Raw genomic sequence first — 27,597 nt, 5'->3', positions numbered from 1 at the left:
GCCCTAACAACTGTGGCTTACTAGAAAGATCCATCTCAACAAGCTGGGTGCTTATGGAATTCAAAAGTAGGGATCTACACCACATCTCCAAAAGGAACAAGAAACTAATATTTTACAACGTTTTCTAGAGTCCAAAAAGAAACACCATGACCACAACTAAAGGAACTCAAACTGTGAGAGAATGTTCCAGAAGACTTATTGCTAACTGCCAATCCGGTCTCGGTGACATTACTCTAAATCAGGGGTGGGCAAAAGAACCTCCGCCAGCAGGTGAATCTGGCCCGCAGAGGCCATGCTGCTCCCCCACCCCTCAGGCCCTAATTGGGGAGTGCACGAAGGGGCTCCCCCAACCCACAGACCAAACATGGAGCAAAGGGACTCCCCTAACCCCCAGACCAAATATGGTCAGGGGTTGGGGTAACCCCGCCCCTTCCTGTTTAGACCCCGCCCCTTCCAGGGTGGCCCAGGGCTACTTCAAAAATTATTGCCCACCCCTGATCTAAATTTTATTTAATGCACATCATTTTCAAGCATACATAATTTTATACAAATATGGGTCCAGGTAAAGGTATAAGATTATTATTGTCAATTATAGTTGAAATAATTAAGTGACTAAGAATAGATTCTGGCTACAGTCTAAAAAGATAAAACAGGAGAAAACAATGCTAGACTAAGCTCTCTCTCACTATTCAGTAGTAGTGGGTAATACTGTCACTTGATTTTGAAAATAATGGTGATAACATAGAACATAGGTTAAAAAATGCTATTTCGTCTGGTACTTACGAGCTCTGTGTGAACTTTAAGATGTGCTTGCAGCTTGTACTTATCTGGAGTGGAGTAGTCACAATCTTCAGTAGGACATTTCAGCAAAATGTTACTGTGCTTCTGAATGACATGACGCTTAAGGCAGTTTTTGGTGATGGAGGAATAATTGCACTGGGAACAGTAATACAAATGCTCTCGAGTGTGAGTACGAACATGCATGTCATAATGCACCTGGTACCAAAACAACTTGCCTAAAAATAAGATTAAAAACAATCAAACATGAAAACAAGTATTTTCTAAAGAACTGATAAAATAAAGAATTCAAATACGTATTCAATTTCCATTCAAAATACTATATTTTCATCCTTTCCTTTAGTGTTTAATGAAGGGATAGCTGTTAAAATTATCTTAAGACACCTCACTGATGAAAATACATTCAGAAATCAAAATTGTGGCACCAACTTAATTGACATATGTTAAAGAGGGAGACCTTAACAAGGGACCCCTTAATGCAGGGAATCTTAACAAGTGTGTTCCTAATGAAGAAATAAAAGTTAAAGTGGCAATGGAAGGAGGGCAAAAGAGAACACACCAGAAGGATGTTACCCCAGCAGAAAATCAGGCATATCAGACTCTTATTTAGCCCATACCTTTTCCTTTTTCCAAGGTTTCCTTGGCAGATTTAAGTTCATTTTTCACTGTGTACACAGCACAAAATAATTTAAGCGGACCAGAACCCGGGTTTTGTACTCACCTCTGAAATTACTATTGCTAAAATTAAAAGAATCACAAACTCATCAAACTACAAATCAGAATGAAGCTATAAAAGTATTGCTACGTTACTTCTTAGAACTAACTCAAAGTATCCCACTGCTTCTTACCGCAATATTCACATTCTAAGTCTCCATAAACCTTCCTGATCTTCTCACACAAGTCTGTGTTCATTTGTCTCTTTTGTAAACTGTCCAGTATCTGCATAAAGGCAACAGCTCCACTTCGATTATCAGAAGCCATATTAAGAGAATCCAGCTGTGGACTGAAGGCTGTACTGCCTTCTGATACTGGAGGAGGGTTTGTAGAGTCATCCGTATTTTGATTTGGTGACTTGCTAGTTTCTGATTCACTAAAACAAATGGGTTGAGTTTTCTCTTCAGAAACAGAAAGGTTCTCAATAGCTATATCATTCTGATTTATATTAGACTTTTTGCCTCCAGACAACAACAGTTGAATTTCTTCACCCTGCATATTCACTGAACTATCATGATTGACTTCCTGAACATTTTCACAAGAAGCCTTTAGCTCATCTGAAGCACGGGTAGCATTTTTCAGTAAGAAACAATCTGATTGAGGGGCTGGTGCTGCTTGGTCTGTTGGTGGTTGACATTGTGGTTCTGGTGCATTCTTCGCTAGAGAGTTTTCAAATTCTAAAGAAAGAGCAGTCTCAATTTTCAAAAGACCACCATGCTGATCATTATGGCTTCTATCTATGGCATTTGAATCATCTTCATAAGTAGATTGCTTTGGTATGCTAAGCACTTTAGCACTCAAGGAAACAAACTCGTCTGCAGTCTGTGATAACTGTTCTCCAATTGCCTCCTGTTGGATATCACCTCCTGGTTCCAGAAGGCAGAAGCTCTGATTGATAGAACTGTTAAAAACAGAAGTCTCTTGTAAATTTCCATGTAGTTCTTTGATATGTGCACGGAGCCTTACAGAACTGACAAATTTCTTCGAACACACAGAACAAACATACACAAATGGATGTTTTCGGACATGAAGTTCGAGCGCTTGATACTTTGTGGCTCCATGGCCACATAGCTCACAAGCAAAGGGCCTTTCATCACCATGTACTAGCATGTGTCGGTCTCGATCCAGTTCATTCTTGAATTTACGTTCACAAATGTTGCAGTCATAGAGCAGTTGTCTCTTGCCTTCTCGGGTCATCAAGCGGAGCTCATCAAATACGTCTTTCACTTTTTTGTCTTGCAAGTCATGTGTTTCCTTGATGTGTTTAATTAGGTTTTTGACATCTGAGTATTTCTTTTTGCAGAAGCGGCAATGTTGCTTAATTTTCTTGTGGACTCTCTCAATATGGACTTTGAGATGGCCTTTGCTGAGACAGGTGAATGCACAGTAATCGCAACTAAACTTCTCTCCGGTGTGTTTCCGCATGTGAACATTGAGGTTGGCTTTTATAGCACTGGCATAGCTGCAGTATGAACATTTATAAGGTTTTTCGTTTGTGTGTATCCTCAAATGAGCCTGAAGAGAGTGTTTAAATTTGAACACTTTGTTGCAGTATTCACATGTAAAAATTTTTAGTTGAGTAGGACCTAACCTAGAAGGAAGCCAAACAACCAGAATACAGTTAAGCTCATAATAATGATAAATATTAGCAAAGTATGGCAAAGCACCATGGCTGTGTATTACTGACTAATGACATATACAAATCAATATTTTATAGAGAGGAAATGCTATATTTTTAAATTAACAGATATGTCTCTCTCACCCCATCTCCCCCCCCCCCCCCCCCCCCACAGGCTCACACAAACTAACTGCCATGCTTTACATATCTAATTTTTTTAACCCCTGTACCTACTTTTTAAATTCAGGAGTAACCCACTCTAAAATTTAAGTTTCCAACATTACTGTAGTGAACTATTACTATCGAACAAGTTAAGCGGGAAATGCTGTAAACATATTTACAGAAACTTAGTTAAAGGTTCAGTCTCTGTACTTATGGAAATATGACGCTGGGGAGACGCATTTTGGTAGCTGTAACAGTTAATTTCATTGAGCTTATAGATATCAGTTTATAAAGGCAATATTGGTTGTCTTGAGAGAAAACAGATCTCTGCCTCACAAAATTGCTGAAGGATAAGATATTAAAACATTTCAATATACTGAAAGAAAGGGGTACATTCCAATAGACCAAAGTGCTATCTTAGATTATGATGATTCTTTGGAAAAGAGATGACTGTGGAGGGATAGGATAGAGAGCTATAAAATCATTACTGGTGTGGGAAAAAATGAAGAGTTATTTACTCCTTCCCATAACACAAGAACTAGGGATCACCAAATGAAATTAATAAGTAGCAGGTTTAAAACAAACCAAAATAAAATAAAATAAAATAAAATAAAATAAAATATATATATATATATATATATATATTTCTTCATGCAATGACAATCAACCTGCGGAACCTCTTGCCAGATGATGTTATGAAGATCAAGTCTTTAACAAATTATTAACTAATGATTAACTGTTGTATTCATTCCCTTTAGGGCACTGGCATTAGCATGGTCAGAAGACAGGATACCTAGCTAGAAGAACCTTTCATCTGACCCAGTATGGCCATTTTTATGTTTAACATATTTAACAAATATAAATGAAGGAGGAAAACATTAACTTCTGCATTGCACAACTTGTGGAACTTCTTGCCAAAGTATATTGTGAAGTGCAAGACTAAAACAACGTTCACAAAAGAGCTACATAATTTCATGGAAGTTAGATCTATCAATGGCTATTAGCTAGAATGGGCAGGAATGGTGTCTCTAGCCTCTGTTTGTCAGAGAATGGGCAACAGGGGATGAATCACTTGATGATTACCTGTTCTGTTCATTCACTCTAGGGCACCTGGCAGTGGCCATAATCAGAAGACAGGATACTCAGCTAGATGGACCTTTCATCTGATCCAGTATGGCAGTACTTATGTTCACCTATTTTTATGTTTTTATATAGTCCTCTCTCAATATTTGACTCAACTAGTCCTGCTACTATGACTCTCGTGATGTATAATCTCTTTGTGCCTACTGAAATAAGTGAAATTAATGGGGAAATTTCTACTAAATGAAGCTGGATAGGGGAATTTTTCACTCCTAAGTTTAATATGAACATAAACCCCAGTACTACGTTAAAATCACCTGCTTGATTTCATTGGCTGCTCATATGGTGTTTGTTGAATGGCATATTCTTGATACCCTCTTCGTTGAGATGTGTCTGGAAGTGCTGGCTCGGGATTTGCTGCTGATTCAGTTTCGGGGGGAACAGCCTCAACTGGAACTATTTTTGTAGCTCCTAAAATTAAAACAAAACATAATGCTCCAGCCCTTTATAGACAATATAGCTTAAATTGCACCATCCCCACAGAGCAACTGAGAATGCTCCAGTGCAGTGCTACAGACGCAAAGCTGTACTTTTCCTGTAGTGGGATAGAACATAACAACGAGCCTGACTGCTCCCTGCATGTGCCTCTCTGCTCCGGGATCCCAGCGGGAGGGAGGGATTTAAGACTTCCCGCACCGTCCCCACCTCCAGCCCAATCATAGCAGCTCCCATTTTCTGGCCAATAGGAGCTGCTATGATTTGGCTGTTGGCGGAGGCAGGTGCAAAGTCCTCTCCCTGGTGCACATCAGCAGCAGCACCCCACTAGGCTTGGGGGCAGGAACCGGAGTTCACCCATTGCTGAGGCTTTGTCCTAGGCGGGTGGGTGCTGTGTGGCGTGGCCCAGGTGCTCCGCAGCTCGAAGGGGCAAAGCAGCCAAGCACTTGGCTTGCGGCCCAGCACTCGGTGCAGGCAGCACTCGGCTTGCGGCCCAGCAGCCACTGTCCACCTGCCCTGGCCCTGAGATTCCCGGCTGGGCTCTGCCCGCCCCTACCCGTCCCACGTGGTGCCTGGGTGCCGCTGCCGGGCATGTCAGGCAGCCAGGGGAAGCAGTTTCCCTGAAATGGCTGCGGCAGTTCGCTCTGTGGGGCAGGAGGCACAAATAGGAGCGTAAAGTGCCCCTCACCAACCCAGCACTGCTTTCCCAGAGTCTGGCCAGCCTGCCAGGGATGCTGCAGGCCCTTGGGCTTCCTCCCCCGGCTCTGGGATATGTGCGGCAGTCCCCCACCCCTCCAGCCGCCAGGGCTGGACAGGAAGGCACTGTTAAATGAGATGAGCTGGGGAAGCTGCATCCCAAATCAAACCCACCCATGGGCTGCCCCTTTCCAGGTTTGCCCAGAGCATTTCACTACCTTCAGGGCTGGCCACGGACAGGGGTTGCTGGACCCAGTGCAAGCTGGGACTGAGCCAACTCAGCTCAGTACCGGCTTGCACCGGATCCATGAGCTACCCCCACTGCGGCTCTGAAGTTTCAATATAGTAAGAGATGGATTGCCCGTAGTTAGCCCGGCTCTTACTACATTTAAACTGCAGAGCTGCAGCGGGATTAGATCCCGGAGGCTTCCAACCCTATAGACTAAGCGTGTAGTCAACAGAAACTATTGACTACACGATTAGCTGATTACTTGTTTCTTCCAAACTTTGTATCTGCCAAGGTTCTGCTGACCATTTCCATTCCCTGGATTTGGAAAAGACAAAATATCCCCAGACTCTCCCTGCAGAGCCTCTCTCTGCCAGCTTGTGTCTGTGGACAGCACCTGTGAATTAATCCCCCTTAGAAAAGGCTTTATAATAACTGTTTAGTGTCTTCATTATTTCTAGGCTCCAGCCATTTCATGATGTAATCTGGCAGCATTTCACTAGCCAGTTATTTCTCTCAACCATTTAACTGGGAGGTTTGCTTATTTAAAGCTATTTTGTTGCTTTCCTGATTTTTTGTTTGTTTTTTAACAGCCCTCTATTAAGCTAGATAAAAAAATTCATATAGAAAACTCCTATAACCAGATGTACAATAACTTTACCACATTGACTAGGCCACAAAGTTTTCATAAAATAATTGCATCTCAGTATTCTTTGATTATTATATAGCAGCTCCATGTTTGCCACGTCCTAATCCCAAATACCGTATGGTCAAAGAAGAAAAGCGGCATATGAAGAATAGCAGAGTGAGAGGAAAAACAATAATATTTTATATATGCTTGTCATTTAAAAAAAATTGGCATACATAAAATAAATGTCAACATTCCTCACTCTCTCTCAGCTGGACCATCACATATTGGTTAATTTCTTGCAGATACTGAGCAGATGCTGGTTAACTGTACTAATCTTGGTGCCAAATACAGGAAGTTTAATTGTCATCAGAGGCCTGGTAGGGCTTTAACCTCAAAAAGGATTTTAGATTCTTATATTTTATTTATCCCTTCCCTTCTTGCTAACCAGTATCACCTTGTCTATTGAGAAAAGTCTAACACAAAATAGCAAGTGTGTCCTGGTCTCTAAAGGAGGCAAGATCTGAGCAAATCCTGATCATCTGCTGAGAATTCCACAGGCATCCTTAACCTAAAATGTCTCAACCATGTTTTGTGATTTCAAACAGACTTTTAAGGTTGATTCCCCATTTCCTTTGCCTCTAAACAAGGGATTTTTAAAGCTCAATTTAGATATAATCTACAGTACATGTGATATAAAGCAGTGTCTCTGAACTTGACCTTAGTAGTACAGAATACAAGTTTATGGAACAGCTAATACAACAAAGTTTGGAAAGCATCTTGCAATAGAAAAAGGAGACACGCTCTTCGAGGCCTGGTCTACACTAAAAGATTATGCTGATCCAGCTACATCACTCAGGGATGTGTAAAATCCACCCTTCTTCCCCAGAGTAAAGTATTAAGTAAATCTAACCCCACTGTAGACAATGCTTGGTCGATGGAATGCTTCCGCCTCTCAAAAGAGATGCAATTACCTATGCTGATAAGAGAATCCTTCCCACAAGCATAAGTAGTGTCTACACTGAAGCACTACAGCAACGCAGCTGTAGAGCTGCAGTTGTGCGGTTGTAGAATTTCAAGCGTAGAAAAGCCCTGAGTACTATCTCTTTCTAAAAAACTGAGGATGAAACCCTTCTAATTCTTGAGTCTCTATTTTTCTATGCCGCATCTTCAGCAAGCATTTTATAACACTACACATTAAGGAAAAACTTCTCAACTCAGAAGACAGGTGTCGATAGAGCAGTGGACAGCCTGCACCCCAAGGGCCACATGCAGCCCATCGGAATTCTCCGTGTAGCCCACAGACATTTTGTTTATTGTTGCCAACAGCTGCCAGATTTGGCTGGTTTCATCCATGTCGTTTTTTCCTAACGATATTACTAAAGTGACAGGCAGGTAAATCAAGAGCATGCGAAGGGAGTTGTGTGCTGATTTCACACAACATTGACTGTGAGAGTTGTGCACTCCTTCTGCATCCAATCAAAGTGCTGCCATGGTTCAATCAACATACCCTGCAAATTCTAGGTACGCAAATACAAACAGCAAAACTACCCTCTCCCAAGAGACCATCTTGGTTATGACAATATTGCAGCTCACTGAATTGAAGGGGGCCATTCATTCAGTTCATTCACTAGCCTAGGTTGCCCATTGCTGCTATAGAGTGCTAATGCTCAGTGAAAATGTGGCAAAGTGATGGTATGTTAACAGTCTTGAACTTGACATGATCCAGTGTAGTGTTTCTCAATCAGGGGTATGTGTCTTCCATGGGGTACATCAAGTCATCTGATCAGTTTTTCTCAACCTGAGAGTTTCAGCCCCTAGACGGGTCACACGACAGATTTGTATGGGGCTTGCAAGTGCAGGGCCCAAAATTAGGGGATAGGAAGTAGAGCAAATGCCTGAGGGCCCTACAAAGCTATGTTTTGGACCTCCTTCGGGCTCAGGCTTTAGACAATGCTCATGGATGAAAAAATGGATTAAGTATCATGTTGAAATGCAAATGCAATATTTATATTCCAATTCATTTGTTTTATAATTGCTTACTTTCTCATTTTTTCCATATACCTATAGAATCATAGCATTCTATGATTCTATAATTATACGGTAAAAATGAGAAAGTAAGCAATTTTTCAGTAAAATGTGCTGACACACATTTGTATTTTTATACTTGCTTTTGTAAGCAAGCAGCCTTTAAATGAGGTGAAACTTGGAGTACACATGACAAATCAGACTCCTGAAAGAAGTACAGTAGTCTGGAAGAGGGATGTGAATGGGTAACCAGTTAAGAATGATACTTAACAAATAACCAGTTAACAGGTGATGCTTACTTGATAATGGTTAACTGTTACCCAGGAGCAGCGCCCAGCCTGTGGCCTGCCGCAAGCGGAGGGCTGATCCAGCCTCGCAGGCTTGCTGGCTCTCAGGACACACAGGCTGGGAGTCAGGCTTATGAGGGGCTGGAAGTGGCATTGGTTGGGGGGCTGGGAATTGGCAGTCTACATGGGCTGGGAGCCGGAAGCCCAGCGCTGGGTTGGAAGCAGCCAGGCTGGAGCAGACCTTACTCGCAGCATGGAGATGGCTACAACCATGCCGTGGGGGAGGAGCGGCTGTCAGGGCTGTTCCCCACTCTGGCACTCCGAGTGCAGAAAGTGGGGACTCACAAAAGATCTTTAATACCTTGCCCCTATAGGCTTCTGCTTACAAAAATTCCCAAGATTACAGATTCACTGGCCCTGCCACCATCATGTGAATTAAAATCCTGAAAACTAGGAAGAAACACTTGAACTTCTTCTCGAGGAGTTCTTTTACCACAAGAGAGCTGGAAAAAGGAAAAAAAAAAAAAAAACCACAGAAAACAAACTGCAATCTCTGATAGCTGACCTCTCAGTCTAGGCCGGCAAACACACAGAGACCTGCTGTTACCTTTCAGGAAGCAAGGATCAAGTCCTCACCTTTAAAAAGGTGATTTTATTAACAAAACAAAAAAATATACTTTATAGAGCAGGGTGGCCAACCCATTCAGGGCAAAGAGTCAAGATAGCAGTGGATCCAGCATGAAGAGCCGGGGCAAAGTTGTCAACAGCTTCCAAATTCAAGGGAAAAGAAAAGGCTCTGCTCATTTAAGAAACCACATTTAAATGCATTTTGAGGCTTTTGGGCCATAGCAGGCTCCCGTCGCCTGCCACCATCTTTATTTCTGCAGCTTTCATGGCTGCGCCGGACGGTTCCCCTCCCTAGGTCAGCACAGGGAGCTGGGAGGAGAGGGCCATTTTTTGGGAGGGCGGCTTTTGAGCCTGGGGGGGGGGGGGGAGGCTTTGCGAGCCGCACTGGGGGAGGGAAAGGGGGAGAGCCACATGTGGTTCACGAACCTCGGGTTGGCCACGGCTGTTATAGAGCAGACTTAGTTACTGGGTTTTACAGAGCAACTGAGAAAAGAACAGATTAACACGCAAAGAAATGTAGTCTCTTTGGGCTGCAGCTTCGATACGGTAAACAGAGAAAGGATGGCACATGAATTAGCACAGAGAAGTTAACCAAACAACAAAACAAAGAAAATAACCTGATCACAATTAAATATACATTTTTCTCCTATTTACTCACGGTCCAATCCATTTCCATGCCCAGTATTCCTTGGAAGCACGGTAATCCTGCATGGAATTAAATCACCCTGTTTCTCTCAACTCCTGGCTTAAAAATCTCACAAAGAGAAACGGCAAGCAGGTAATCTTTAGCATTCAAATTTTAGCACTGTATTCCATTGGTTCTTCTGGCTTGCTGCAAACAGCCCCTCGCGACCTTAGTTTAACCCTTAGGTCACCACGCACTGGCCAGCACTCCTCCCATCCATCACAAGGACACTCCAGCCCAATGGGATGGTGCGGTTCTCCTGCCTGCCCCCATTTAATCTTTTAACCAATTAAATTTAACATTTAACTGGTTCACTAATTAAATGTGATTTTACATCCTAGTACAGAACAGTTTAAAACCACTGATCTAGTATAGTCGGAAGGGAAAAAACATTTCACCATGTCTGCACCAATAAATTACTTTCTACTGAAGAAAGGTGTCCAAGAAATTAAAGGAAAGGCTTTAAAAGCCATCTTTATGATATTATACACATAAAAGCATTATGAGAAAAGGAAAGGCCCAAGAATTTCCAGAGACATCAAAATAGCTCAAACACATTAATAAATGGCAAATATAGAAGAAAAGACTATGAATTTGATGCACTGCAAGAGAACTAACGTAAAACAACTTTTCTAAATATTTTTCCTGTGAATCTTGCAGATGTAATTCCTTACTAATATCTGACAAAACTTCTAAATGCTAACAGCTGGAGTCCTACTGCCCTGGGCTGACAGTGATGTTTAAGTTAAATTAAGCCTCACACATGATCTCAGGATAGAGCTCTCAAATGTTTGACACACATCTGAGAGTTCTATTGTGAGCTCATGAGTGTGGCTTATTAATGAGGATCATGAGCGAGGATAATAATCAATAATTGCCTCCAATGGCACTGATTCTATTTTTACTACATATATTATAGCTGCATACTTCCACTGATGTAAATGCTAATTCTTATGCATGCAAATGATTCCTTCAAATCTATCTGAAGAATGTATATATTACCATCACTCCTTTCTATGTATGGAGCTATTAGGGCATATTATACACAAATAACTTGCTTCAAATGACCAGAGATATGTTAAAAGTTCAAGTTAAAACTGCCCTTAAAGACTAACAACCCACTGAAAAGGGACAGAACAAACAAAATCCCAGGTCTGGCATTAAGGAGTCAATAATTATTTGTAAAGTCGTCTGAAATCCTGTGATACTGTAGAAGTAACGAAGTACTTTGAACACAGCCATAAAGTACTCATTTAAAAATCAACTCAAGTACTTGATTTACAAAAATATATTTGTTCTTGCATTCCTAATTTGTACACTCAAATATTGCATGTGTACTCTGCTTGTACGCATAAATGTCCAATTAGGTATCTACCTAACCATTTGTGTTTGCAAAGACCTGATATACACTCATGTTTAAAGTAGCTGTACTCATAAATCAGGCCCTAAATATGATGCTTCTGTTAGAAGAAAAAAATAATAGTTTTCTACTTTTTTATTGATTTATCATTCATATCTTCAGCTCCTTCTTTAGTATCTTTCACATAGTTTATTACTCTATATAAATTTAGTTATTTTTTACTAGTTCCCAAATGCCCTTTCATACCTTTACATGAGACCTTTAAAGAAATCTGAGGACAGCCTTGAGTGTTACGTAACTGCCAGATGAGGTGTGAGCCTTTCTAAGGAAATAACCAAGGATGCTAAGTATTGCTGATTTCCAGATCACAATTCTGCATATTTATTAATCTTATTCCAATTAGTTTATTTTATATTTAGTGAACATTAAATAATAAATACCCATGAACCTAAAATAAATCTGATTATACAGTGAGTAATTATGGTTACCTGGAATAGCTTCATGTGCTGTCAAAACCACACTTATAATAGGATTTTTAGCTCCTGAAATCTGGTCGCCTTCTTTTGTAGATAGAGCTTTCTCAGTTTTCTGTATCCGTGGCCTCTTTGGAGTTTTTTCTCGCTCGTCTTCCTTCCTGTCAAGGTCAACGTCAGAATCATTACCTAAAGAGCAAACATCAAAAAGAACATAACTATGTACAAGTGAAATTTTGTTACATAGTTGCTTACACCATGGAAAGAGTGAGGAGATATGTAATGCCTCTGTAGAAGAAAAAATATTGTTTGTAAAAAGGGGGCAACATTGCATCCGTCCACTAGACAATTTTTTTCTACTATATGAACCAATTGTAATGCAAAAAGCTAGGCAGAAGAAAAATATTAAGAGGGTAGCATAAAAACAAATTTAAAAATAAAAGGTGGGATTTTCAAAAGCATGAGAGTGATTTAGCTGCACAAGTTCCTCTGAGACTTATGTGTATTCTTAAATCACACAGGTATTTTTGAAAATCCTACCAAAAGGTAATTTCTCTAGGGCTTAACCTTATTGGATCAGGCCCTTAATAGCCATGATATTATCTTTTAAGTCAGCAGCCAGTATCAAAATATCCTCCTCCACTCCTAATTTGTTTGCTTTAAAAAATATTCTCAAAGAAGAGAAGAGCTGTTTTGGTCGCCAGGGAATACGAGTTCTTTGGCTATTTTTTATATTGGACTCAGATCAGTCACATGTTTCCTCCACTGCATTCATATTACTAAAAGATTTTATTTTAAAAATTCATAAAGAAAACTAAAACATACCTCAACACATGAGATTACATGGGAATACTCATGATTCTCTGGCAAGTCAGAGTATTGTACTTAAAGCTTTATTTGTCAAAATGCATTCAAAGAAGTGGATAGCTTACACACAACAAGGTAGGAAAACCAAACAGTAATAATAGTTACTATTATTGAAAGCAAAGTAAATATTTAAAGGGACATTCAAGTTAAAAATTCAGACTTCTGGGTGGAATTTTATTGTTCATTATTAATTATTAGTAGTATTGCAGGAGCACTTAGTAGCCTGAGGCCCAGACCAGAACCCTATCATGATAGGTGCTGTACAAACACAGCACAAACAATTGTTACAAGTAATAATTAAGATTATGCTACTTTAAAGATCAATCTTCATTTTAAAATTTGTTTTGTGCATTTTTAAACGTTCTGTACATGGTTGCTTTCTCTGGCCCCTGCCCAGTAGAGTCAATTTCCCTACATACTTTTCATACAGCAATGGAGAGTGGGAAGGAATAAAAAAAAATGTGAAAATGTCACCATAAAACCACAAAAGTTCACAGGGTTACTCAGCCAACAAATAACACGTAAAATAATTATAACTGAAGAAGTAATTTTCTCTAGATTTTTCCAATATCGGTATGTGTAGTTAGATTTTTTTTTGACAGTCAGATTCTCTTGTTTATCATGCAGCAGAAGAATGTTATCACTCCCACATCACATCACACCTTGCTCTGAGAAGAGCTCACTGGTACACAGGGCCAAAGATTAGCAATCTGCCTCTTTCTCTAACACAGCTGCAGAGCCACTGCTATTGCTCAATTTGGAGTAGAGGGTTCCTTCACTCCTAAACCTCTTCATGGAGTCAGAGAACTATAGGAGTAAGCCTGAACAGGGGTGAAATGCCCTCAAATCATCAGGTACATTGCAATTCATTGCAAAGTCAATAAACTGTTCGCAATAGCGGCAGAACGTGGAGCAATGGTGTCAAGTTGCAGTGGGGGGGGGAGGGTCTAGGTTGGATATTAGGAAAAACTATTTCACTAGGAAAGTGGTGAAGCACTGGAATGGGTTACACCTAGGGAGGTGATGGAATCTTCATCCGTAGAGATTTTTAAGTCCCAATTTGATAAAGCCCTGTCTGGGATGATTTAGTTGGGACTGGTCCTGCTTTTAGCAGGGGGCTGGTCTTGATGACCTCCTGAGGTCTCTTCCAACCCTATGATTCTATGAGTCTAACTGAGGCTGATAGAAGCTAGGGTGTGGCTGGTGTTTGCTGACAGACTGCTGGAATCAGACCAGGGTTGTGGCTGCACACATTCAGGGAGTGAATTACATACAGATAGTCCCCGACTTACGAACGAGTTACATTCCAAACACTTGGTCCTAACTCGATCTGTTCGTTAGTTCATTTAAATGTGACCGCGCTGTTCATATGTGGGGATCACATTCATAACTCGGAGACCAGCTTAATAGGAGGTTGGTCATTAGGATGAACGGTCATTAGCTGATGTGTTCATAACTCGGGGACCACCTGTACTGGCTGGCTGTGTGTGAGCAACTCAGAGAAGAGATATAAGAGCAGGGCATTTCAAGATGCCCCAAGTTGCAGGGCAGGAAGTAACACAAAACTTCAACGGTCTGAACTGCACCTCCACTGCAGGCACAAGGGAAGAGCCAGGACTGATCACTTGCTCCCCACCTCCTTATAATCGCCCCAGGCAGACTGGGCAGAGAGTGCAGTGCACCTTCTCCAATGCACTAGACAGCACAGCTGAGCTGGCATAGTGGGTTGTTATTAATTTGCTACAAGCCCTAATCAATAGTAGATTACGTTCCCTCAAAACAAAAAGGGAGAAGCAAGAGAAGCAATTCAGCCTCTCCAAGTTACAGTTCCTTCCCTAGGCTTCTATTCAGCCCTAGATGCAAAGGGTGGAAGAAGCTAGCATAAAGTGTTAATGTGCCTATGGCTAACATAACAGTGAAGAAATTTGTCTTGTAACAGAAAAATTAATTAATAGATGGGACAATACTGACAGACTCCAACAGTCAGTGACCAAAAATCTGTTAGTAATTTAAAATAGCTTGCCAAAATAGTGCAAAATTCAATAATGTTCCAATCAATAAATTGGAAGTGATGAAAGTAAATAAAAATATTCAGAAAATAAATTAACTCAAAGAGATTTTTATTTGGAAAAACACAGTAATTGTAGTCTGAAGAGAGACAGCAGCACAATTCTAACACAAGAAAAAAAATCAAAGGAGAATATATGTATTATATTAAATACAGTTCACTTCTGAAAATCAGGATGGTCTTAAAAATGGGTGTGCAGAAGAAAATAATTAAAATAACTTTAGATGAGTGTATAGTAGATCTATTTAACACTATGTACAATTCTTAAAGAATTTCTCAGGATAACAATATTGCTTTATCAAAATCTCAGTTTAAATTTAGTTTATAAAAAATTCACAAACATGAAGAAATAAAGTTTTTTTGGTCTTTTTTACTTTTACTTTTGATAGTGGGCTTGATCCTGAAAAGGCATTAAGTGCCTTATATTAGGTCTTGCACCTCAACTCCCATTGTACTCAGTGGAAGCTGGGAACGCTCATCACCTTTGCAAAGGTACCTAGAATACATGACATGCTATAGCAATGCTATTATCAAAAGGACTGAGCCAAGGATCGAGAACTGGTAAGAAGTAAAATTTGATCAGTAAATTAAAAGCTACAGTTAATGTGTGTATCAGTGTTGTGATCAATGATGGGACATGTCTGAAGCAACATGTATATGATAAACATTGGTCTACACAATGTTTGGTGTCACACAAGTCTTACAAAACCTCTCATGCTGCATCCTACAGCCCTTACTCCCATAACCAATCTTCACTCATTTGCATAATCTCATTGACTTAATGAATGTGGTAACTGCTCAATAATTTTCCAAGGTCAAGAACTAAAGAGAGCAAAACAGGGATGTAAGTGTTTAACCAATGCTTATCAGTTCCAGTAATGGTTAAACTCCCATGAAGCCGGCAGTGCTGGGAGCCTGTGACACTGGCAGCCCACAAACCTGGTGGTATGCAGGACCAGTGGCCTACGAGGCCAGCAGCTCCTGGGAGCCAATAGGGCCACCAGCCCACAGGGTCCATTTAACTGTATAACTGTTGGAATTGTCATCTGTTACAGTCTGGTTATAGTATTTTTAACCCTTTTTACATCCGTAGTAGAGAAGACGCTGCCAGAATCTTTAGACAAATCCTCATTTGAATTCATAGGACATGCTGTTTCTAAGTTGAGACCTAGTAAAGACGCATGACAAAACATTTCAAAACATAACTAATGTCTATTTTTTCTGAGATCCTCCATACATACAAAATCTGAAATGGAAATGTCCTGTCGAAAAGGAGTGTTATGGGGAAATATCTGTACCATGGAAAGTCAGTCTCAGAGTCAATGAGCAAGAAATTATTTCAGCAATAATTTAACTCTCTCATTTGAATAAAATAGCTCCACCTTCATGGTTGTAGTTTATGCATTCTGGGATCAGTGTTGTTTGTATTCTCCAAATAGAACATCTCACCCTATATTACTCCTACTGCATTATAAGTGAAGTTTCATGAGTGATTTTAAGTTGATTTAAGAGAAAATGAAATTCATGTATCTTATAATGTGTAAACAGTTTTGCCAAATGGTAAGCAAGAGTGTTTGTTTGCTTATAACAGCTTTATTTAAATAAAGTTTTTCACTTCACTTCCTCCTTGCTCAAGCACATGCTGCTCTGAGTCTGAACAGCTGGCATTTCGATTCAACAGACTAATAAACTGACCTTCCCTATCCAGGAATAGGCATTTTTAATTCCCAGTTGTGCTTGTACAGGTAACGTAATGGAAAGACAGATCTTTATACCACATTTAAGGAATGTTTGCATCAGTGTTCATGAGGAAAGCTATCGTCAAATCTATGATTATCAGTATTTTGAATGTTATTTCAAACTAAATTGTTCAGTCATCCCAATTTTCTGATCAGAGTCCTTAATTGGAGGTGCTGCTATGTGCAGTCTTAACAGAGGGGTAATTGGTTCATCATCCAGGCACCACTACCAGTTCCTAATTGGCATACCGGAGCACTATTCATTAGAGGGTTTTATGTTTTTCTTTATTCCACTACTCTTCTACAGGATGCTGGTGCTGTACTGATCCAAAAGAGGAAGAAATTCCTTTTGTAACTGATTTGCATATTTTCAGATTTGGCCATGAAAAAATCTTATGTGAACTAAGGAATCACTTGGGTAAGTACCGAGGCTCCAAGCTGCATGTGGCTCTTTTACTGTTAAAGTGTGGCTCCCTGAGTTCCCCATACCACCTCCACTCTCCACCAACCAGACTGGAAGAGGAGAGCTTGGGACTTCTGCCCTATGGGAGAAGAATGATGGCACTAGGTACTCCTTCTGTGCAGTGGGAATTGAGGGCCTCTATGCCTGCTGGGGCTTGGGGATTCAGCAGAAGCAGGACTGAAGCCCTGAGACTCAGCAGAGGAGCTCAGCAGGGCTGATGCCCAAAAAGGCACACTCTGGCCCTCAAACATTTGAAGATTGTTCTAAGTGGCTTGGAGGGTCAATAAGTTTCACCATCCCCGCCATAGTACCTGAGTGGCCAAAATGGAGTCTGCTCTGCAGGGTAACACTGGCCAAGAAAACGCACACGTAAAAACACAGCAGGTAAATTCCTTTCTGCCACAAGGAACCTGGAGTCTGGCTCCAGTTTGTCTTTCATAAGTGATTTTTTCCTGGAACATTGCTCCTCCTGGCTCTTGCCTTGGGACATCCCCAATCAACTGTTCTGCCCTTCCTGGGCTTCTGGCTGCCTCACTATATAAGGGAATGGCTTAATTCCTGTAGGCCTCTTGTCTGGGGTGGCAACCACACACCTGCCCCTGTCATTCTCTCTACTTCAACTCCTCTCCCCTGGAAACAAGCATCACCTCCTATTCCTGAAACAACCAGCACTTTCTCTGCCTCATGATGAGGTTTTAAAGCAGCCATGCTCTCTACCCAGCCAGGGGATTACACTTGCATAGACCACCCATTTGAGTGAGAAGTGAGAATTATCTATTGACAGTCATGAGTAAACTTTTCAAAAGCACCAAAGTGACTTAAAATAGCAAGTAGTTTTCAAAAATGATTTAGGCTCCAAAGTGAATTAGAAACTTTGAAAATGTTATCTCTTGTCTATATAAGAAAACTGTACCTGTTTATCTTATGTTGAATTCTAATCCAAATTATTGAAACTGGTATAGCCTCACTTTGGTCAAAAGTGGTACCAGGTGTTTGTGACGCTCTCTTATGAGCCAAGAAGGGCTTGGGCTGGATTCAGAAATTTTGAGTTGGGACTCTATTTAGGGTATTCAAAATTTCTTAATGAGTGAACTCTATAAAATGCAGGTGAGCTATGTGTTGGTAGGTGCACGTGGAGCAGATTCATGCTGTTCAAGATGGCCTTCCAATTGTGTGCAATCTTTTCAGAAAGGTAGCATATTTCTTCACAGCATGTGGCACTCATCTCTGATGAAGGTTGTAGGCACTCAGGAGTGATGCAGCAATTTACCACCCTCAATCACTGCTTGAGGCAGGAATGACAGCCTCAGTGGAGGCTAGCAGGAAGATATTTTTGTCTGAGAAGTGACTGTCTAGGAAGGAGTACTGCAGAAAGAGATCTTGGAGTCATAGTGGATCACAAGCTAAATATGAGTCAATAGTGTGAGATGGGGGGGGTAATATAATTCTGGGATGCATTGTTACAAGGAGCAGGGAGAAAAAATATTTTCTTTAAATTCTGATGATAGGAAAAGAAGCAATGGACTTAAATTGCAGGAAGGAAGCTTTAGGTCGGGCATTTTCTGAGTACAGGATCTGTCGAAAAAGCTCCCTGCTGTTGGCAGAGCTGCGGCTAGACTTGACTTTCACTTTTGAAAGGGCACATGATCAGCATAGTGCCTGAACGTGAGTATGCAAATGAAGCCCAGGATATTTAAATCCCGGGCTCATTTGCGCTTTCGAAGTGTCGGCAGAAGGATGCAGTCTAGACGTAGCCTAAGTGAATAATGTGGTTTTATTATTCAGTTTCAAACCAGGAATCGTACAAAAAAAATTTATGGTAGCTTTGTAGTAATGCAGTAAGTTGAGTGGTCAGTAACGTGGAGTCAGCAGGCCTAAATAGAGGCCTGTAATATGAAAACAGCAACAGGCCTGCAATCTAGTGAGCAAGACTTTGATTCAGTAACACAGGAGCCAAGAAAGATGCCCTACTGATAACTGTGTAAGTTAGGTAGAGCATGGAAGGACACAGGAAGGCACTGGGTACAAACTGTAAGCCAAAGGGGAGTAACAGAACATCTTAAGAAATGTCTTGGTACAAAGACTGCCCAAAAACTAATGTACATACCAACCTAGGTTCAGGACCAGGTCGGAATTGACAGCATGAAGGATAGTAAGTAAGCCCCCCTTCCATAAGGTGAAGGGTGGTATCTAGGCAACAGAGGGTGGCAACCTGGCATGTAAAGAAGTGATGTAAGTTGTTTGTACCTGTCTATAAAAGGACACCGCAAAGGGTGCTCTGCGGCCGACCTTGGGGGGAGGGAGGCGCACTAGGTGCCTGAACGGCAGGTATCATTGCCTAAACTTACAGAATGCACAGTAGCTTAACTCTGACTGACTGCTGTTAATATCTGTTATATGGCAATAGGTTTGCCCAGTGTTGGTACCTTGTCAATATGGGCCAGAGTGCACAGTGGCGTAACATTGTACTGATCTCTGTTACCAACTGTTAGAGCTTCGCATTTGACAATAAACCTGCTCAACCGATTTCAAAACTTGCCTTTATCTGTCGTTTCCGGGGCCTCTCAGAGATCTCCTGTGTTGACCGAAGTGCATGGGGTATAACACTCTAGATAAAGGGAGTACCGATTGTTAAGCACGCAGCTGAAAGTTTATCACCACCAACAGAGTAGAGGTCCTGTCAGGAGCGTACCAGGATGATCCGGACCAGATGACACTGACAGTTCAGACGACTGAAGGTACCGAGGTACAGAACACCGAGGTACGACAGCTTTATCAGTCTTTTAACCAGTAAGTACACTTTATAATCATAAGCTTATTTTCACAGAAAAAGAATAGCTGAAATTATCTATTCAGAGTAGACTAGCATTATACCATTCCATACACAGAAGGAAACTCAAAGACATGGTTGCCACAGCAATCATAATTTGGCACGAGAGAGTATATGTAGGGCTGTGTGGGTTTTTTTGTTTGTTTGTTTCTTTAAACTATTACTGAATCCACTTTTTTAATCTAAGCCTAAATAAATGGCACAGTATGGTGGAGTTACAGTTGCTATGGAATCCATAATGGAATTTCCTGGCTTTTTTGGTGTGTGTAAGTTCTCAGCTAGTGTTTTTGAGCTTTTTAAGTTCCTTGGTACTTTTGATTTTTGAAGACTACAACAGCAAAATTCTAAACTGCATATAAAATTGCAATGATTGTACACAGAACATACATATACTAAGCTACTGCATGCTAATTAGGACTGATGCATCTTTCTCGTTACCTTCTTATGCCCTAGGTGCATAGGATGGCCACAGTTTCTGCCATTTGTTTTCATCTTCTGCCGGTCTGTTCAGGCTTCTCTCTATTATTCTGAGTAATGTTTCTCTAGGTTGCTCTTTTTTTCTTTTTCCAGGTGATGTCTATATTATCACTTGCAGTGGAAATCATTTTAGTAGCACACTCAAAATGAATCCTAATTATCTCCACTGACATTATCTTATCACATTTGATGCTTTAGATAGGCTTGATCAACTTAGAATTTCTGATGTTGCAAGGAATTCTTTCTAAAAATCTCTGAAGATCTTCTGCAGGCATTTACTTTGAAATGTTTTGATCCTCAATTTCTGTTGTAGATTTCCTTGACACTGCTCCATAAAGTAAGGCAGACATGATGCTGGTATTAAAAGGTCTTATTTTTCTCGAGCGCCAATCATGCTACTTTTTCAAATCTTCTCAAGTTTATGAAAGTTATTTGCTGCTTTTGATGTTCACTGCTTGATTCTAGCATGGTGTTACTTATCACTGTTCTTATTCCTTACATAGAGAAAATGCCTTATGTGGTTGAGGAAACACTCAAAGTAATGGTACTTTTGGGACATCGATAGCCATACATTTTGTCTCTCTCTTGTAGACAAACAAACCTACTTCTTTTGCTCTATCTGCCAAAAGCTATCTTTTCTTCCATTATGAGATTTTTGAACTAAGCAAGACAATGTCTTCAGCTAAAACCAGGTCATCCAATTGTGCTTTATCGTTTGTCTATGAAATTCCTTGGTAGCTTTCTGCAATTACTTGCCTCATGATATAGTCAATGACCAGTCCAAGCAATAATGGGGATGTAATACACTTTTACCTTATTCCACTTATCACTGCAAACCATTAGCTGATGGTGTCACTACCTCTGGCTGCACATGAAGCATTAACATATAACCTTGATTAAGCTAACTATTTTTGCAAGTATTCCATAATATGCCATAATTCTTCAGACTTTCTTTTAGGACACTGTCAAAAGTCTTCTGGAAATCTATATAGTTTAATCACACAAGGTGCTTCGCGTTCCATACTTTTCTATAAAATGTCCAAGAACAACAATATATTTGCATATGATCTCAATGATTTAAAACCTGTCTGTTCTTCTCTAAATTGAATGTCTATTTGTTTCTTGATAATGCCACACAGACATACAGTGAAATTATTTCGTACTGAAATGTGTGTTTTCAGGTTACAATGTGACAATCAAGTATGCCACCATAAAGTGAAAACAATCAAACATTCATACAACACTAAATTTTGGAGAAAATGTAAACTTCACTAAGGACAAATAGTAACAGGTAGGGTCTTAGAGAGACTAGACAGTACAGTAAAATGAGATTCACTTTAGAAAACCACAAGCCATAATAAAGACAGAAAAAATCATTCATTTTACAGATATTACATGGGAGGAAAATGCAGAAAAAGGCAGTAATGACCACAGAGATCAAGGGGTGACAGAGGACTCAGAAAAAAAAAAGTTTGCAATGATGGATAAAACAATTTTTTAAAGTTAATTGTGCTTTTTGGCTGCCTGCTCAGAGTCTTTGTGTCATAGAGCTAGAAGAGAATAGCACTTCTGTCAATTTAGCTGCAGCCTCTTGGGGAGGTAGATTAACTAGATTAAGATGAAAAAATGCTTTCTGTCAAAATAGTAAGCATGAACTTTATGGTACTACTGCGGTACAAATGTAGCACCATAGCTGTGCCGCTGTAATGGCAGTGATGTAGATACGGCTGCAGATGGCAATCCAGCAGAGAGGAATCAGGTTCTTTCCTTGGGAGCAGGAAGGGTTAGATTAGGGATGTAAGCGACTAGTCGAGAAGTCAACTACCCGATAAGCCTAGGCTTATCATGTAGTCGAGTCACTGCTCGACTAGTTTCTTCTCCTCCCTTTTCCCCCCACACTTGCTGCTTTTATCAGAGGCAGCAAGGGGGGGAGCAGGAGCCTGTGCTGAGGGGAGTCGCCTTAAAAGCCAGTTCCTGCCAGCACCATCTCCGTGGTGGGGCAGGGGAGGCAGAGGTGCAGCGGGGGACCAGGCACGAGCCGGTACACTGGAGCTCTGCCTTTTAAATGTATTTAAAAACCACCTGGCTCTCAATTAGCTGATTAAATGCAATTTAACATCCTTGGGTTACATATCTGCAAAATTAATCAGTTATTTTCAAGGACGAACTATTCTTAGAATAGGGAACCCCTGAAACAAACTTTGGGATGGTCAAAAACTCATCATAGGTTAGCAACCAAAGAAAAGCATTTGTGCTAGAGAGTTCGATGTCAGTAATATACAGCACACATCATGCAGTACAAGAGAATTAGTTCTGTGTTTGATCAGTTTGCTTTCACCCCCAAAGATAAATAAAAATTCCATTCACTTACAATTAAATTGTATTCTTTTCAAAGGGGAAAAACTATGTAATTGCACTTGGAAAGCTTGCCAATGTTGGATACCAAATCCAGTTGATTTAATGGCTTTAATTAAAGCTAAGGGGTTCATGGGCAGCTAATTTGAGCTGTTACTCTGATTTCTGTGGTTTTATTTTAAAAAGGAATTTACTAAAGACAATTCTGCTCAAATATCGCCAATGTTAAAATTGTATCTAGCATGTACAAAGAGCAAAGGGCATTAACACTTCTGATGTTAGGGATGAGACAGCTTGACAGGAGGTCATGTATGTATATTTTCAAAATCCCACCACTGCCTAATTTACAAAAATAAAATGCTTTACCAAAGTGACAGCTTCTATGTACCATCGACACATTTAAAATCCATTTTCGTTTTTTGGTCAAGCAACTCCAACCCCACATTTATGTGAGAGTAAAGCAGCCTTATGCCTGTTTTGTACATTGATGTTATTTATTGGTTTGGGATCAAAATTCGGGCTGTGAATTCACATGCATTAATGCCTGCGATTAACGCAGGTCAGGATTAATGCATTAATTTTTTAATGCGTTAATTGCAGGTATTATTGCTGCACTGCCCCTTTGAAGTGCTGCTCCAGTGCTTCAAAGGGGCAGCGCAATGTGGAGAATGGGATCAGCTGGGGAATACCCAGCTGATCCCGGGCTCCACTGCCCCTTTGAAATGCGCGGAGGCAGTGTTTCAAAGGGGCAGCCACCTCACAGCTGAGAGGGAATTAGCTGTGCAGTAGCTGCCTCTTTGAAACGCCACCTCCACATGTTTCAATGGGGCAGTGGAGCTCGGGGTCAGCTGGGGACTCCCCAGCTGATCCAGAGTTCTGGGGAAATACCGCGGGGAACCCAGAATCAGCTGGGCAGTCCCCAGCTGACCCTGGTCTCCATGGCAGCTGCCCCTTTGAAACATGAGGGGTGGCATTTTAAAGGGGCAGCCGCTGCACAGCTGATCCTCTCCTAAACATTTTAAACAGCTAGAATGACTCGTATACAGCCAGAACAGCACTTAAATCCCAGGAATAGAGGCATAAGAAAGCATGTGAGCGTGTGTGTAAAACAATTATTAAAATGAGTACTACTCTCACAATAATTCACTGACAAATTATGTACAATAGAGAGTAGGAAAACTTTCTTTTAAAGATAAAAAGTGCAACAAGCACACACATACACACACACACACACAAACAGCCCAACTACCAATGATGGGCAATGAGAAGAAGCTGAGGGGGATCAAGGTGGTACTGCCCCTTTTTGCCACTATCTAGCAGCATAAGCATGCAGAGGGAGCAGGTGCTTCCCTGATAGCTACCAGTATGGGAAAACCTTTTTCAGTTACAGTGCACTGTAGCATACACAACTAAGGTGGAATGGACATGTGTAAGCACTTGAAGAAGAATCTCTCCTTCGGTCATCATCAGCAGGTGCCCACCACGCTATGACTTGAAGAGATTATCAAGCTGTCATTTTAAGTAGACTTATGTCTAAATGGAAAACAAAATCTAAACCCAGTATTCCACTCTAATTTAAAAACAAGACAGTCTAGTATTATGAGTTATATTTACCATAGCATATTGTATTTAAAGGGAAGCAGACTGGTCTGCATGGCAACATGTCCTTTTGTAAGACATTTGCTTACCTGGATCTTCTTCTTCCTCTCCTTCATTTGAAACAATAATGCAGATGTGTTTTCTTAGCTGACGTGGGTTAGAGAACTTCCGACTACATTTCCTGCATTCTAAGTTGCCTGGTAAAACTTCAGTCAATTCTGTTCCTTCCTCTGGTCCTTGCTGTGTTTCCTCACTTGGAATGCAGTTGTTTTCTGCTGATTCTTCATCTGCACAGAACTTCTTAGTTGACCCTTTTGGTCTGCCCCTTTTTCTCTTCACTACAAGAAGCTCTATATAGGAAAATTAAAAAGACACTGTCATGCAATTTCACAGTTATGAGGATGATCAATTAATGTCTATACAGCTCCCTGAAAATGGAAAATGCTAATAAAGCACAAGAGTATCTCCCTTTCAAATGTGAAACACTGTTTATGTTTCTCACACAGATTTTTTTTAAGTGACATTTGTTGGTATTTCTGACAGCTACAAAGCAAAAACACTTTGTATTACTGATTTCAGATTCAAATTACTATACATTCATCAAGAATTAAAATGTGGCCTTATTTGAAATTATATCGTGTTATTTTATTTGTGTCCATTCCTTCTAGAAAGTTATTGTGCTCTGTGTATTCTGACTGGCACTTCATAGATCACTTTACTGCTTAGATTTCTTTCTTCCCACTCTGGTTACCACAAGAGGTCATCTAGAGCCAGTCTGAGCAGGCCAAAAGTTTCCATATCCTCATTAAGACATTTTATCTAGTGAAACTTGGTTTTCCACGGTGGAGGAAAAAGTGTCTGGCAATCCATTTGGGGGGGGAGGGAAGGGAGAAGTGACCCTCAGATGCCACTTTAAGGGAACTTCTTTCATGCTAGCCATCCATCGTCTCCCTTCTTTCACACTATGAAATACTATGCCCTTCCTTGCTGGATGTAGTCTTAGAGCCTTACCAGTTCTACATACCAGTACTGTCTGGGGGAAAATAGGGAGGATAGTTACAATAAGCATTGCAGAAACTTGGTGTCATGAGGATAATCAATGGGACATAGTAATACCTGGGTACAAAATATATAGGAATGAGAGAGTACATCATGCTGTTGGGGAATGGCACTATATTAAAAAAAAGCATAATCAAATACAGTGAAATTCTTAAATGTAGCAAACTAAAGCACAGAATTCCTATGGACAGAAATTCCATGTTTGAAGAAGAAGATACAGCAGCAGGAATATGCTACCAACCACTTAACCAGGATGGTGACCGTGATTGTGAAATGCTAAGGAAGGTTAGAGAGGCTACAAAACCAGAAAACAAAATAATAAAGGTTATCAACTATCCCCATACTGACTGAGTAACCGCCACCACAAGATGTGATGTAGAGATAACATTTCTAAACACCATAAATGACTGCTTTCTGGGGCACCTCAGCCTGGAATTCACAAGGGGAGAGGCAATTCTTGATTTAGTTCTAACAGAACCACAGGATCTCATCTAAGAGGTAGCTATAGCTGAAATGCTCAGCAACAGTGATCATAATATAATTAAATGTAGCATCTTTGTAGAAGGAATAACACCAAAAGCATTCTCCATAGTAACACTTAACTTTACTTTATGGAAAGGGAAACTATACAAAAATGGAGATGTGAGCTATATGGAAGTTAAAAGAGAAGTCACAAGGATAAAATGTTTCCAGGTAGCCTTGAGACTATTTAAAAATGCTGTAACAGAGGCTCAGATTAAAAGTATACCTCAAATAAAAAAAAAAGACAGTGGGAAGACTAAAAGACCCCCGCCATAGCTAAAGAAAAGAGCAATACAGACCATTAGTGGTAAAAGGGCATCCTTTCAAATCTGGAATTCAAATCCTATGAAAATACATCACAAGCAGGAAGCCTGCCAGTAGTCTGTGAGGCCACTAGATCACAAAAACAAGACTCAAGAAAGACAAGGTGGCTGTAGAGAAGCTGAAAGAATCTGCTGCATCTGTCTTTACTGCCTGAAGTGTTCCCTCAGTCCCGCCCAGTAAATGAGCGCCTTACATGGAGCCCTGGGCCTCTGACTGTACAGGACCAAGTAATCACTTGTGAAGCTGCGCTGTCCCACAGTTTAGAGAGAACACTATGTGGGAAATACCCAGATCAGAGCTATTCTTTCTGGTCAATAATTCTGAAGTACTGCCCCAAACTGATCTGTCAAAAGAAGACATTTTAGAACAAATTGATAATGTGAACAGTAGTAAGTCACCAGAACGAGATGGTATTCACCCAAGAATTCCAAAGTATCAGAGGGGTAGCCGTGTTAGTCTGAATCTGCAAAAACAAGAAGTCCTGTGGCACCTTACAGACTAACAGATTTATTAGAACATAAGCTGGAGATCCTGGTGATTGCAGGCCAGTGAGCTTAACTTCCGTACCAGGCAAACTGGCTGAAACTATCTACTATATATTTTAAAAACAAGAGATAGTCTGGTAGCACTTTAAAGACTAACAAAACACACAGATGGTATCATGAGCTTTCGTGGGCACAGCCCTCTTCTGTGCCCACAAAAGCTCATGACACCATCAACATGTTTTGTGAGTCTTTAAAGTGCTACCAGACTATTTGTTGTTTTTGAAGTTTTTCCTGTTACAGACTAACTTGGCTACTCCTCTGAAGCTACTATATATTTGAGAGAGTTTATCTGAGAGTCTGTACTTGAATCTCTCTGTCGGTCTGTTTGTTCAGGAATTCCTCCTAAACTGTAAGAGGAAGGACCACCAAATTTGGTATGCCCTTTCCTCTTATCATAACTTGAACTAAGGCAATTATATGGTTGTGCCAGGAAAACAGGATGTGCCCACAATGGGATTTCTTCTCATAAAATCAGACAGGAAAAAAAAACAGAATCACCTGGCAGGTGAAAAACAGAATCACCTGGTGTGGGGAGGGAGCGCACAACTAAGAAGTTCTGCTCCCAGCTCCGAACCTTTTACCCCACAAGTTCCCCAGGGGGAGGCGAGGCTTCAGCTCCCCACCCCAAATTTGTATGGGAACATTGCTGGTTGTTCCCCTTCATGAGGGAGCAAGGGGAAGTACACAGTTTGCTGTATTCCTCACTGCTGCATTCCTGAACCTGCCCCAGCTGGGGGACATGCCTCCCTCCCACAACTACATCTGTTGAAGCTGCAGCAATCATGGAGAGTTACTTCTTACCCGGCCCCAACCTGCTGCAGTGAGAGAGGGGTGGGGTTGTCCTCTCTCCCCGGGGCAGCCTGCATTCTGAA

General features: G+C 40.8%; 1 protein-coding gene across 9 annotated transcripts in view; it reads right to left on the bottom strand.

Annotated features, from left to right (window-relative positions):
• ZFAT (zinc finger and AT-hook domain containing) overlaps positions 1–27,597 on the bottom strand; it is a 270,939-nt gene that overhangs the window by 91,113 nt on the left and 152,229 nt on the right. For all 9 annotated transcript variants that reach the window (XR_012901195.1, XM_075920086.1, XM_075920084.1 and 6 more), the window contains 5 exons: positions 24,365–24,625; positions 11,893–12,066; positions 4,690–4,843; positions 1,647–3,103; positions 784–1,016 (listed from right to left, as the gene is read on the bottom strand). Coding sequence is in view for 8 of the 9 variants with exons in the window: in XM_075920086.1 (XP_075776201.1) it covers positions 784–1,016; positions 1,647–3,103; positions 4,690–4,843; positions 11,893–12,066; positions 24,365–24,625 (2,279 nt within the window). In the remaining variant the exon portion in view is untranslated. The remainder of the gene's footprint in view (positions 1–783; positions 1,017–1,646; positions 3,104–4,689; positions 4,844–11,892; positions 12,067–24,364; positions 24,626–27,597) is intronic.

This window comes from Pelodiscus sinensis, chromosome 2 (genome assembly GCF_049634645.1).
Source record: "Pelodiscus sinensis isolate JC-2024 chromosome 2, ASM4963464v1, whole genome shotgun sequence".
Lineage (NCBI taxonomy): Eukaryota > Metazoa > Chordata > Testudines > Trionychidae > Pelodiscus > Pelodiscus sinensis.
This window is presented reverse-complemented; position numbering and strand designations above follow the sequence as displayed.